We start from the raw sequence: 15070 nt of genomic DNA on the forward strand, positions 1-15070 counted from the left end.
CGGCCGCACACACTTGCATCACGCAGGTAACCGATGCCCTCTTTGCCCTCGCGCACAATCACATCCATTTCACCAAGGATCAAGCAAGTGTCACGGCGCGAGCAGTTGGATTAGCTCATCTGGCAGGCTTTCAAAGGGTGCAGGGCGTCATTGACTGCACACATGTGGCCCTTAGGGCACCCCATCGCAATCCAGGTATTTTTGTCAACCGCAAGGGCTTCCATTCCCTCAACGTTCAGCTGGTGTGTGACCACAAGGAGGAGATTTTGCATGTTTGTGCCATGTACCCTGGCAGTTGCCATGACTCCTTCATACTGCGCCAGTCTAGTGTGCCTCCGCTATTCAGTCCGCCAGACCAACTTAACGGATGGCTACTTGGAGACGAGGGCTATCCCGAGGACGTGGCTGATGACGCCATTGAGGAGGCTAGCCTACGAAGCTGAGGAGTGCTACAACTCCAGTCACATTTCCACCAGATCCATTATCGAACAAACCATCGGTTTACTGAAGATGCGCTTCAGATGCCTGGATAGATCAGGTGGAGCCCTGCAGTACTCAGCAGCCAGGGTCTCCAGAATCGTCGTGGTTTGCTGTGCACTTCACAACATGGCACAGCGTCGTGGCTTGCAGATTCCTGAGGACCAAGTGGCTCCTCACATACCCTCCTCAGATGAGGAGGAGGGCGAAAACGAACATCCTGCAGAGGCCCATCAACCAGCGACAGCATTACGTGAGAACATTGCTGCCCAGGATGCAAGGAACGTACTCATCCTGGCCAGATTAGCTTAGCCTAGTCAATCAAACACTTTTGCCTCGCAGCTTCTTACCTGAGCATCGACAATGGCCAAGACCCTGCGGATTCCTAGCTATTTGACCAACATACTGACAATTGCAAGTAATCCTAAGCCCTCAATGTGAAAGTCACATTCGCGAAATGACACACGCCACAATTACAGCAGTAGCCATCAGATTTTTTATTAACATTATTAATCTGATGGCTTTTTCTAACAATACATCAAATTTCACCCAAGTGAATACCCTTGTGACGACTTGTGCTCCTACATAGTGGTTCCCCTGTGGCTTCAGCAGATGTGGAGGCGCCTTGCTCACTTTCCTGCTGCTCCTGTCTCGACACCTTTGGCGGGCATCCTCTGGTGTTGCGAGCCTGTGAGGGCTCGTCAACAGTCTGCTGCTCCTGCGGCTGTGCAGGGGTTGAGATGTCTATCTCACTTGGGTGTGGACTCCGCTGGGGCTCTGATCAAGGGCTCTGCAGTGGCATGGAAGTGTGAGCGCTTGGAGAGGAACCCCCACTTCCTTGCAGTCTACCACCAACCTCCCTCTCATGGGTCAGGTCCCCCTCCGCGCCTGCTAGTGGCTGGAGAGCACCTTGCTGCATATCAGGGGGGCCATGGGGACCCGTATCTGCAATGGCAGTCCTACGCAGAAGGACTTCCATGAAGGTCTGGTTTCTCTGTTCAATAGATGCCCATCGCTCCTCAAGAGATGTCATTCTATTCTGAACAATGACCATGTTTTCCATACCCTGGCGACTAAGCTCCTCCATGGCCGTAGCCCTCCTCTCCTCTACTGTAGCCATCCTCTCCTGTATGGTAGCCAGCCTTACCAGGGAGGTAGCAATCGTTTCCACGGAGGTAGCCATCCTTTCCGTGTTCATGCGCCAATGACTCCACAAAGGCTCTGCTCATGTTCACTATGGACTCCTCCATTCGCTCCACACTCGCAGCGACCCTAGAGACAAAACCTGCCAGAGACTCCTGCATCTGTGCCTGGAGTTCCATCACCTCTGATCTTATGGATGGACTCAGAGGCAGAGGGTCGACATGCTGCTGAGCCAAGCTGGCAGAGTCCTGCGCCCTCCAACTAGGACTCTCCATTGCTGTCCCTGTCTCCACAATCTGCTGATGCTCACTTGTGAGCTGTGATACACCAGGTGACAACACTACTCTATGTCCCGAAGGTCCCACCGAGGTGTGAGTGTCTGCGCTGGTGCTGGGTGCGCTGAATTCTGCTGACGCTGCGCCCTCAGAGGTTGCAGCTTCCTCTGAGGAGTCTGGCTGCTCAGCCTCTTCTTCCTGGCTAGGGGGGACGGATGCTTGTGATGGTCCTGTGGGGAGTAAAGGAAAGAGTCAGAGATGTGATGCAAAGGCTACATCCACATAGCTTTATGCAGATGCTCATAAGTGCATCTGTTACAGTTTCACAATCATTATCAGCGACTCATGCAATGTCAAAGAGAGAGATGGGAAACTTTTCTGTCACCAGCTTGCTGTGCTGCACCCGTCTGTCCATCCCCCACGCGCAAATCATCCTCAATGCCAATGATTTCCAGGACGACCTCCTCCCATGGGGTCAGGTGGGCTATTGAGGGTGGCCTTCCTCCTGTCCTGGCTCGCTCTCTCTTGTGAGCTCTTTTTTCCTGCAATGAGGGAGACAAGTGGAGGTTGAGTGAGAATGAAGGAGTGAGTGTAGAGATTGCATAGCATAGATACTTAGAAGGAGACAAAGATGGAGTGAGGTTGCAAGACCAAGGGCCCTCCCTGTGTGTTGTCAGTTGTGTTCAAAGCATCAGAGTGATAGGGAGTGTGAGGGCTGCATGGTGGAATAGTTATGTGAATGTGAGCATAGAGAGAGAGGGAATGGGTAAGGGTGCATGGATGTCAGTGTCAAGTGGGATGTGGAGGAAGAGATTGCTAAAGCTGAGTGCTGGTGAGGAAAGGCAATGGGGATCAGATTGAGGGTGATGTGAAATTCATACTCACTTTTCCAGTGCACAGAAGGTCATGAAATCTTTTCTTGCACTGTATCCAGGTTCTGTGGGTGACTCCCAAGGAGCTGACCTCCTCAGCCACCTGCATCCACACTGCCTTGGTCTGAGTGGGAGGCCTCTTCCTCCCTGATGAAGGGAACAGGACCTCCCTGTTGGCCCTAGCCCCATCCACCAATGCCTGCACTGCCGCCTCGTCAAAGCGAGGAGCTGCTCTTGCCCCCCCACTTGTCATCTTTCCTGCAGGTCCCTCTAACACCAAATGGAGGAAGCTTGGAAGCCTGCAGAAGAAGCAGGGCTTGCTGTGGATCTTAAATGCAGCAGCAATGATGACATCATCGGAGGGGACTTTTAGTCATGAAAAACTCCTTTGCAAAGGTTTCCCACACGTTGGAAATCAATTGGCCAATTGAGTTAAAATTGCATCAATCTCCCACATCCATTCAGATTCGTGTGGGAAACACGAAATTCGGATAACACGACAACAGCCCGCACCCGAGTTAAAATCGAGCCCATTGTATTTAGCCTAAAATATACTTTCAAAGTAAAGCCCCCAAACATGGAGTTTTATTCTTCAAAAAGTTCCACTACTGGCACAAATTAATGAAACATGGGAGCTTGAAACAGAAAAAAAGACTGAGGTGGAGAAATTTGGTACCTTAGTGCCTCCAGTTAATGCCTGGCGGGGGCGCTAACGGGGCACTGATGCAGTAGTGCCACGGCAAGGTGAATCCAGCGACGCACGCCAAATACGGCCCCCCCCCCCCCCATAGCGCCACCGCTACGAGTTAGCACCAGGGACTTCAGCGCTAGGCATGTCGTGACGTCAGTGAGCGTGCAATGCTCACTGGGCGTCCGATCTGCAAAATTCATTGTCGCCCCCTGCCTTAGCACCTCGCCCAGACAGTGACAGGGAGAGGAGGCATGAAGCAGTCGGTAGCCGGCTCCATAAGAACATAAGAAATAGGAGCAGGAGTGTAGGCCATTCAGCCCCTCGAGCCTGCTCCGCCATTCAATAAGATCATGGCTGATCTGATCTTGGCCTCAACTCCACTTTTCTGCCTGTTCCCCATAACCCTTGACTCCTCTGTAGTTCAAAAATCTGTCTGTCTCAGCCTTGAATATACTCAGCAGCTCTCTGGGGTAGAGAATTGCAAAGATTCACAACCCTCTGGTTGCTCATGAGCCTCTCCACAACCCCAACGCTCCTGCCCAACACTCATATAGTAAGAGTCATGCCGGCACCAGGAACATCGTCGAGCAGACCATCGGGGTGCTCAAGCAACGGTTCGCTGCTTTGACCGCTCGGGACGAGCCCTCCAGTACTCGGCTGAGCAGGTGTCCCATTTTGTCATGGTCTCCTGCATACTCCACAACTTGGCCATCAGGAGGGCCCAGTCCTTGCCAGCAGGGATTGCGGGACCACCTCAGGAGGGGGAAGAGGGAGAGGAGGAGGAGGAGGAGGAGGAACAGGAGCAAGGGAGGAGGCAGCTACTCAATCGGCCTTCCGGAAGGGCGGCCCGTAACTGCCTTATCAGACTGCAGTTCTAATAAATTAATCCCCAGATCCCTGTTGCTCACCACATCCCCATCATTCCATTCCTGTTGCAGGCCATATCACAGCGCAAAGCTGAAATGAGAGACACCACAAAATAATCCAAACTGAATTAATAAATTTATCAATAATCAGTAAACACATATTTATAACAACAATATTAACTATTCACCCTTGTGCAATCCCTTAGTGTTGAGTCTGTGTGTTCCAGATATACTTATTTTAAATAACTGGACACAGACAACAGGAAAAACTTAAACAGGTCTTTACTACTTGAAGGTCAGGGCTGAACTGCTTTACAAATTACTACACAGAGCTTATATACCGGTGTGGTCACCACCGGTACTACAATATACAGTAGCAAGAGAAAGTAGTCCATCTTCTTAAGGTAGTTCTCTTAAGGTGGTACAGGTTACATACACCACACTTAGTACCTCTTCTTAATGTGTCTTTGCCTACTCTAGTGCTCCTACGAAGTGTTGGCCTAGTGGCTGCAGCGGGGCAGGTGGAAGGTTGCTGAGCGTCCGTGCGGGAGACTTCAGATGGCCTTGCAGGACGCCCTTGACCAGCTCTGGGCCTGGAAGGCCCGGCTGTTGACTGCACCACCTCAGCATGGGCGGTAGCAGTCTGGACCGGCTGGATGACAGGCAGCGACAAGGGCAATGAACGAGTGCCAGCAGTGGGAGCAGGAATGCTGTCATCCTGAGAGAGGGCAGCAGGTTCCTGCTCCACTGACCCATTGCGACTCGCCCGGGGCAGCACCTCAGCATCACTACCAATCTGCTGGAGCACAGATTGCTGGCCTGCTGCGACATCGTGAAAGCCCCGTTCGATGGTGGTCGTCCCAGTCATGATGGCAGCAGTCAGAGCTTGCGTTGCATCAAGCTGAGACTACATGAGAGCAGTCTGAGATCGAATAGCACCTGATGCATTACAGCACTAAAACGTTGCCTGTGCTGCAATGGAAGCTGCCAGATCACCCATCACACGCAGCATCAGGTCTGGGTCACCACGGTCTCTCTGAAAGTCTACCATCCTTTCCAGACTGGAAATGATGGGCCCCATGGTGTGCAGAGCTCTGTGCAATGTTGGAGGCGGACTCCTCCACGCTCCTTACCATTGTCAACAGGCTCTCGGGCACTCTTGCCATTCACACCTATCATCTCCGTGTACTCACCCATAACCCTCTTCTAAAGGCTTCCCCATCAAGGTCCTCATCTCAGTCCTGTGCAGCAGAACTCACGTGTGAACTCGTCCTCTGGGGAGCTGGCTCCCGAGCTACCCTTTCCCCCTGGCCTTGCTGCAGCCCACTCATCCCCGGTGCATCACCCTGTGCAGATTCCGCTACTATACTAGCCTCTAAAGAATGCATAGTGTCAGTATATGAGCTGGTGCCTGCGGGTGAGACATGCAGTGACGCAGTGTGCTCTTCATCTTCCTCTTTTCCCGCATTGCTCTCAACAGTGCCCTCAGGGACAGGCTGCTCAGGTGCTTGCTCATTATCTGAAAGCATAAAGGCACAAGAGTTGGGTTAAGGTGAGGGGAGGGGGGCAGGAAGGAAGAAATGCATGCATACAGAATGATTAGCTGGAAAGTGTGTGAGTCAGTGTGGAGCAATGTGTTTGGGTGATGTGCCTGCCATACTTGAATAGCTGTCATTGTGTGCAAGGTGTGAGATGTGGGTGTGCGTGTTGGTAGGTAGAGATTGTTGGTGGGTGAGCGCTGGTGGTGTGGTGATTTAACCAGTGTGTGCAGACTGTGGTTCAGACCGTGGTATGTAGCATTTGTTGAAGCATTGACTCACCCTGCCCACCTGAGTGAGGTTGTTAAATTTCTTCCTGCACTGTGTGTGGGTCCTGGGGACCACAGTGCTGCCCGAGATATGCTGGGTAACCTCCCTCCACATGTCACGGAAGACTGTGAGGGCCTCCTGCCACTTGCTGGGTAGAGCACCGCCCTCCATCTCTCCACAGCGGACACCAACACCTCCAATGCTTGGTCCGAAAATCTGCAGGCTCTCTCCCTGGGGCGTGGGTCTGCCATCATGACGCCTGCTTGAGTTGTCCGGCTCCTTGGGCTTGGCCTGCTCCTGTTTACTGACACAGGTTCACAGCCAGCAATGTTGAGAATGAGGTTCTGCAGCATCAATGAACCTCCCCTTTAAGAACTGGAAAGAGCCTGTGATGATGATGACTTGTGATTAGACTGCACCTGATATTGGTCAGCGCTTTGAGTGTAGTGCCATTGAGCTAGGCCATTAATGCTTGATTTGGCACTCCAATATTTTCTTTGAGGGATGAGCCACAATTATGCATGCAGCATGACTCATTAGCACCTGGCACTGATTCTCAAACTTTTCAAAAGTTACTGCCCATTCCTGGGCTATAATGAATTTCTCCCCCTGAGACTATCCATGCGAAGCACTGATAATGCTCAAGTATTTAACAAAATACTGAAGAATATGTTTCATGAGGTCAATGGTTCAATTTGGTTGTCACCCTGTGCATCAACCTGGTTTTACGGACAAAGAGGGTTGTCCTAAAGTAAAGGTTTCAATTTCCTCCCAATCTGCCTTTCTACTATTTAATCATCATAAGGATTTGAGGAACATTTACCTGAAGCAGAAGCCTTTCTGCATCTATTTAGTTGTTCCTATACTTTAGGCCACAAACTCACTTCAAAGCAAGCAGGCAAACATTTGTAGATCAAAGAAACAAACAAATAAAAAAGTAAGGAGAGCATGCCATAAAAAGAAAGACTTGCATTTCTATAGCGCCTTTCATGACCACCGGATGTCCCAAAGCGCTTTACAGCCAATGAAGTACTTTTTGAAGTGTAGTCACAGTTGAAATGTGGGAAACGCGGCAGCCAATTTGCACACAGCAAGCTCCCACAAACAGCAATGTTTTAGGGATGTTGATTGAGGGATAAATATTGGCCAGGACACTGGGGAGAACTCCCCTGCTCTTCTTCAAAATAGTGCCATAGGATCTTTTACGTCCACCTGAAAGAGCAGACGAGGCCTCGGTTTAACATCTCATCCGAAAGACAGCACCTCAGAGTGCAGCACTCCCTCAGTACTGCACTGAAGTGTCAGCCTAGATTTTTGAGCTCAAGTCTCAGGAGTGGGACATGAACCCACAACCTTCTGACTCATAAACACAACAGACAGATTGAAAACCGTTGATTGCTGTTACAGTTCCCTGCCCTATTTATCTTCATGGCAAACCAAAGTTTCCATAGGTAGACCTACATTCCCAATGAACCAATATCTATAATTTAAAGCATGTACATGAATATAATGCCTCATGGGCTAATAGAAACATAGAAAAATAGGAGCAGGGGTAGGCCATTTGGCCCTTCGAGCCTGCTCCGCCATTCAATATGATCATGGCTGATCCTCTATCTCAATACCATATTCCCACTCTCTCCCCATACCCCTTGATGCCTTTTGCATCTAGAAATCTATCTATCTCCTTCTTAAATATATTCAGTGACTTGGCCTCCACAGCCTTCTGTGGTAGAGAAGTCCACAGGTGTACCACCCTCTGAGTGAAGAAATTTCTCCTCATCTCAGTCCTAAATGTCCTACCCCATAACCTAAGACTGTGACCCCTCGTTCTAGAGCCCCCAGCCAGGGGAAACATCCTCCCTGCATCCAGTCTGTCTAGCCCTGTCAGAATTTTATACGTTTCAATGAGATCCGCTCTCATCTAAACTCTACTGAATACAGGCCTAGTTGACCCAATCTCTCCTCATACGACAGTCCTGCCATCCCAGGAATCACAGTAGTTGCATGGGACAGTCACCATACTTTCTTGATATCTTTGACAGAGAGACAAATGTTACTCTGTCAGATCATATAGTTCAGGCTAAAACTACAGTTGAGATTTATTACAAGAAATACATCTTCACAGAAGCAAAACTGAATCTGCAGATAGGCAGCAATACTGTGCTTAGCTCACACTGATAATTTAAACTGTTTCTAAAACCAAAACATAAAGTACTGAAATTCTTAGTGGTGGTGATTGGGGTAGGTGGGGGAATGCACGGTGAGATTGGGTGAGGACATGGATTTGAGAAATCAAAGCAGAGGAGACAAGGAAAATTTAGCTTGAAATCAGAAGAATGGAACAGATTTCAGCAAGGAAATTGCTGGGGGACTGGAGAGGATGGTGGATGATAAGGGGTTTGAAGAAGAGGTGAGGGGGTGATGGAGTATGAGATGCTCAAAAGAGGTGAAAGTGCAAGTGGAGTTAGAGACAGTGCAAAATGGGACCTGGTATTGGGAGCTATACTACTCCTGCGACAGTTTAACTCCAGTGTTGGTTCTGTGCCTATCACCATTGCTGTATAATATTGCAAATGGAGGTATTAGTTTAATGATGATTTTGTTTCCACCCCAGAGAGAATAATAAGAAAACATTCAGAAGTTATTAAGTTACCTCACTGGCCAATTTCACAAGTGCCACAGGATATAATCATATTTAAAGTAATATCATTATTGAGCAGTGAAGGCACCAAAACAATTTGTCATAAGAATAACTGAGGTGTTGTGGATATACTGAGTAAAATTGCTTATTTGTCAAGATAGAGCAGCATTTACTGTTTCAATACAGAAAACTAGCATGTACTAAAGTGACATTAAGTCTGAGCAAGCATTTGGCGTAGCTTTAAGGTGCAAGAAATTGTGCAATCAGGGAAAAGTTGGAATCTGTCCATGACATGATCAACCAGAAACAAAATCATTTGATATATTGCAGTGCAAAAGCTAGAGTGGTGGAAAAATGAAATGCTCAATATTACAATAAACTGCAGAGATCATCTACAAACACAATTTTTTCCCCTCCCCAATTTTACAAAGTTACTAAGAAAATTAATTATTTTTTCTGAAGCTTTTTTTGTGTCATTTATGAATAAGGCACAAGAAACATAAGGGCCCTGATATTTACAGGGAGGCGGGGAGGGCGCGGGGAGAGCGCGGTAGCATGGGGAAAACCCAGCAAGCCTGTGGAGGCGGAGGTCCCGCCGAATTTAACGGCAGGGCCTCATTATAATGTCTTTCTTCCATTTCCTGCCCGGCAGCCGACCATATTGACAGGCTGGCCGGCTGCCAGGCAGGAAAAACAGTGGCAGGAGGTTGCAGCCAGGGCCCTTGGGGAGGGAGTAAGAGATCGAGGCTGGGTGGGGGGCACGGAGGAGGTCGCCAATTGCAGAAGGGAGGGAAAGGGAGATCGGGGCTTGTGCGGGAGAGGTCACCAATTGCGGCGGGGGGGGGGGGGTAGAGAGAGAGAGAGGCCATGATTGGCAGAGTGGAGGCAGAAGGCTTCCTTGAGGGGCCGGGTGGCAGGGGGGGGGGGAGCACTCTTGCTAACCTGGCCCACAAGGAGTGCTGTAAAAGACACTTACCTTTTGAGCCAGCAGCTCCCACCTCGTTTTCACTGCCGGGTTTCCCAAACCCTGAGAAACCCACGCAGCAACTGTTAAATTGAAATCGGGCTTCCAATTGCACTGTGGGAGCCTGATTTAAATATGTTAATGAGGGAGGACACTCGCACGACACAAAACCCATCACTGTAAAAACGGGAAAGGGCGCGCGCACAGTATTTTGGGGACACGCTCCCCATTTAAAACTTTTTAACACTCCGACCCCGACAATCTCCCGCCTGTCATGGGAGGGTTAATATTGAGGCCAAGATGTCCATGCAGGTAGATTATACTCTTGGGAATGCTTTGAAAATGTTAAATAAAGTTGAAAACCGGGGGAATACCTTCACAGTGCCGGTTGTAATAAAAGTCCGAAAGAGTTCAACAAGAGTGAATGAGATTAGTAACACCATCTCAGCTCATGCAGATCAGGAAGTTCCCAAGTTGCATCCACAATTTATCCTGAGTTAGGTAATATTAACTGGAGTTCCACCATGAATGCTGCAAGTGGCCTCAGCACCCCAGGATTGCGGGCTGAACAACATAGCCAGGAGTTCCCTCTCTTTCTAGGGGGTGTGCATTTGCAGATGGCCAATAAAAACAGGATGATGAAGTTGCTTGCTGACTTTCATTGCCTAAACTGACACATTAAGAACAGCCATTTGCCCAAGATCCCAGAGGGCCACCAACGCCTGCAGAACAGTATCCTGGTATGAGTCAATGGAGCAGATTTTCATCTCCATTGTAACCTGAAAACAGGAACAGACGGGGAACAGCAGAGCACTAAATCAGATCAAAATCACTTCCATCCGATAGCCACCGATTTCTGGCCCCAGTGGATTTCCTGGTCACTGTGGGTGGGCAGTCGAAGCTCCCGTCCAAAGCAGGTGGGAGCTCACTTGCTTATTATTATGGGGACATCATGCATGTGATCTCCTGACATACGGATGTTGCAGGACACCCAGTATAACCAACACCCAAGAAACTTGGTTTCCTAGACTGCTATGGGCAGACCTTCCAGTGAAAGGTCATAGAATGCTAATGTATGTGTTTTATATCACTTTGGGACCATTTATTAACTTTATCTTTTTTTTCCCCCTCCTGGGATTTGCAAATGGGTATCCCAATGAGAATCCTCCAATCCTCAACGCTGTTTGGAATAAAAAAAAGAAACTACAGAGCAAAGTCTGGCAGATCAGGCTGCCCAAGAAGTGGGCCGTGCCGTCCGACTGGGTCCCACACACCTGCATCTGCAGAAACAAGTGAAATTACACCACTTTGGCAGATGTTGTGCTGGTGGAGGCATCTCTCCCCAAAGAAAGCTGCACCACCAGACATTTGATGGTGTCACAATGATATGTGAATGCCTGAGTAACCATTATGTATGTCAGCCTTTATGTGGTTGTACACTCTCGGGAGCCGCAAGCTTACATTTCGTTGTACTGCACTTGTACACTAACAATGACAATAAAGTTGATTATTATATTATTATTATATTATATTATATTAAGAAAGAAGGCATTGCCAGATTACTGCAACCACCAAGATTCCACAAAGCACACCTATCGAGAACAGACAGTGATGATCTATCTTCTCAAGGCCTAGGTCAGAAGAGAGGCAGGTACAAAGCTTTGCCATCTGCTGCAAGGACATCGGCACTTGTTGTGGTTGAAGGTCAATCATCACAGCCCCAGGACATCGCTGCAGGAGTTCCTCAGGGTAGTGTCCTTGGCCCAACCATCTTCAGCTGCTTCATCAATGACCTTCCCTCCAACATAAGGTCAGAAATGGGGATGTTCGCTGATGACTGCACAGGGTTCAGTGCCATTCACAACTCCTCAGATAATGAAGCAGTCCATGCCCGCACGCAACAAGACCTGGATGACGTTCAGGCTTGGGCTGGTAAGTGGCAGGTAACATTCACTACAACAGGAGTGCCAGCAATGACTATCTCCAACAAGCGAGAGTCTAACCACCGCCCCTTGACATTCAACGGCATTACCATCACCGAATCCCCCACCATCAACATCCTGGGGGGTCACCATTGACCAGAAACTTAACTGGACCAGCCACATAAATACTGTGGCAACAAGAGCAGGTCAGAGGCTAGGTATTCTGTGGCGAGTGTCTCACCTCCTGACTCCCCAGAGCCTTTCCACCATCTACAAGGCACAAATAAGGAGTGTGATGGAATACATTCCACTTGCCTGGATGAGTGCAGCTCCAACAACACTCAAGAAGCTCAACACCATCCAGGTCAAAGCAGCCTGCTTGATTAGCACCCCATCCACAACCTTAAACATTCACTCCCTCCACCACTGGGGTAACATAACTGCAGTGTGTACCATCTACAAGATGCACTGCAGCAACTCGTCAAGGCTTCTTCAGCAGCACCTCTCAAACCCGCGACCTCTTCTACCTAGAAGGACAAGGGCAGCAGGCACATGGGAACACCACCAACTCCAAGTTCCCCTCTAAGTCACACACCATCCTGACTTAGAAGTATATCGCCGATCCTTTATCGTCGCTGGGTCAAAATCCTGGAACTCCCTACCTAACAGCACTGTGGGAGTACCTTCACCACACGGACTGCAGCGGTTCAAGAAGGCGGCTCACCACCACCTTCTCAAGGGCAACTAGGGATGGGCAATAAATGCTGGCCTTGCCAGTGATGCCCACATCCCATAAATGAATAACAAAAAACTACCATGCAACAAAAGGCTGTTACATACAATGACAGTAACTGTCAGCCCGGCGTGAAACTTGACTCGATCTCCGTACAGGCATGTTACTCTTCAATTAACTAGCAGCGATATCATCACCATCTATTTTTAAAGCTTCAATGAGAACACCATTTCTATAGGTTTTCCCGAAATTTCAGCCAGAAAATGAAATATCCTTTTACCTGACTTCACACCACAATTTCTTGAAAAGTAATGACCACAAAAATTCCCAGGAAGCTAAAAAAAAAATCTACAAAAGTACCGAGTAAGCTGCAAACAGACTAACTGTGCATTACCAGTTCTCTTCCAGTTTCACACCTGTTTAAGGATTTCCTGCTTGGATTTGCTCAAGTCTTCATATTTGACTTTCCACTGAGATACATCTGCTTCCAGTTTTTCAATCTGCCTTCCAAGTGTGGCTTTGTCCCTGTGTGGAAAATAAAATGAATGCCGGTTTTTTGAAAATGATATACAACTAGAAAGAAAGACTTGCATTTATATTCACGACCACCGGATGTCCCAAAGCGCTTTACAGCCAATGAAGTACTTTGTGAAGCGTAGTCACTGTTACAATGTGGGAAATGCGGCAGCCAACTTGCACACAGCAAGCTCCCACAAACAGCAATGTGATAATGGCCAGATAATCTGTTTTTGTGATGTTGATTAAGGGATAAATATTGGCCAGGATACCGGAGATAACTCCCCTGCTCTTCTTCAAAATAGTGCATTAGGGTTTTTCATGTCCACCTGAGAGAGCAGGCAGGGCCACAGTTTAACGGCTCACCCAAAAGATGGCACCTCCCTCAGTCAGTGCTGTACTGGAGTGTCAGCCTAGATTTTTGTGCTCAAGTTCCTGTCGTGGGACTCTGAACCCACAACCTTCTGACTCCGAGGCAAGGGTGCTACTCACTGAGCCACAGCGGACACTACAGCAACAGGACCTATTGTTTGCAAACAATTGAGAAATAAATGTTTAAAAAGAACTTTGCAACCCACTAATGAAAGTGCGGCCAGCAATATAATTATATAGTATGAGCATTTATGGATGGTCCAGTATTTCAGTAAATGGCAATACTTCACGTTAGTTTGAGTATGTCATTTAGAAATGTTCCTATAACAGTATCTGCCAAGGTATCAATTAGCCAACCAGTTTCAAATAGTCTGCTCCACCCAGAGTGCTGAACAGACATCCTAAAGCGCTTCACAGCCAATTCAATAATTTGAAACATAGTGACTATAAGAGCTGGGGAGTGGGACTAATTGGATCGCTTTTTCAAAGAGCTGACACAGGCATGATGGGCCAAATGGCCTCCTCCTGTGCTATAAGAGTTTATGATTCTATGATTTGCTGTATATTTTGGCATGGGTATGTTATGAGCTTATGTAAGAAAGTTTATTATTCTACTATGTGCCAAATCAGATGTTACATGGTCTAAACCTTACCAGGCAAAGGAAGAAACCTGCACCCCCGGAGAACTGGTACATTTTTTTTTTAAGTGTATTATTCGCCATTGTAAAATCATTTCTCTGAGGGGCGTGTGGACAATCACCTCCACCAACCCCACCACCTCCCCCCACCCACCCCCCAACCCCCACCTCCAACCAGGTCAGAGCAAGTACTAGAGTTACTGGCCTTTCTGGGCTGATGCCTCCATTGTCAAGGGGCAAATGAGCTGCCCTCCCACTGATCTAACATATTGCAGAGGGATCCCTGATGCCGCAATCCCGGCATAACTGTCAGCATCGCAGCCAGTGCAAATTCCGGGCCAATTCACCTGGTCCCATTTGTGTTTCTTACTTTTTATGTAAACTGAGCCCCCATTGAACAAAATAGTAATAATGAGAACAATTTGGTATAAATTTATCAGCTTTGCATGCTTTATGAAGAATGATATGAATTCACTGACCCTAGTTTCCCAGCAGGGTGCCCCACTTGAAGGCAGCACAGGCTGGAGAATCGATGATAGCCTTGTGGCATTAACTCTGACCTGTGCTCCCTGGAGTACAGCTTCCTGCGGGGAGCGCAGGTCACTGAATACACCCATATATAGCTAGACTTTGAAGCAGCTGAAAACATAAAAAAGATCTTGGGCTGGATTTTCCAAGCCCCGAGGAGGCGGGCATGGAAGCAGGACAGATGGTAAATTCGGAGAAAGTGGGGGCGGATGGCAAACCCACCCTCATCCCGCCTCCGTGCCCTTTTGCCAGGAGGCGGGAAGATGTGCAGCTTCGGATCTCGTCTCCTGGAGGCGGGAAAGGCATTTAATCCTTTTAACTGCCTGTTAACAGGTAGTTAACAGGCAGAAAAAAGGATTAGTGCCATTTTACCTTCACAGGTGAAGGCTTCCCGATCTCGGAGAACCCCGGCGGGTTGGAGGAGACATGAAGGAGGACTGCGGCGGTTGGAGGCACCTGGAAGTAAGATGTAGAGGTGAGTGATGGGTGCAAGTGTGGAGTGGTAAGTATGCAAGGTAAGTGATAAGTTTTTTAAAATATTCACTTACCTTGTTTTCTTCCTACTGCCTTCAGCCGCGTTGGATCGGGAGAGCCAACATCATCCTTGTCAATTTCACAGACTGG

At 48.4% G+C, this 15070-nt stretch overlaps 1 protein-coding gene across 1 annotated transcript in view; it reads right to left on the bottom strand.

Moving 5' to 3' along the window:
- Positions 1 to 15070, bottom strand: part of LOC147115148 (coiled-coil domain-containing protein 102A-like) — an 830702-nt gene that overhangs the window by 632572 nt on the left and 183060 nt on the right. Inside the window, exon 4 of the mRNA XM_085993441.1 lies at positions 12809 to 12917. Coding sequence (XP_085849567.1) covers positions 12809 to 12917 — 109 coding nt within the window. The remainder of the gene's footprint in view (positions 1 to 12808; positions 12918 to 15070) is intronic.

Source organism: Somniosus microcephalus, chromosome 7 (assembly GCF_052327205.1).
Source record: "Somniosus microcephalus isolate GS21.2 chromosome 7, FLI_Smic_1.0, whole genome shotgun sequence".
Lineage (NCBI taxonomy): Eukaryota > Metazoa > Chordata > Chondrichthyes > Squaliformes > Somniosidae > Somniosus > Somniosus microcephalus.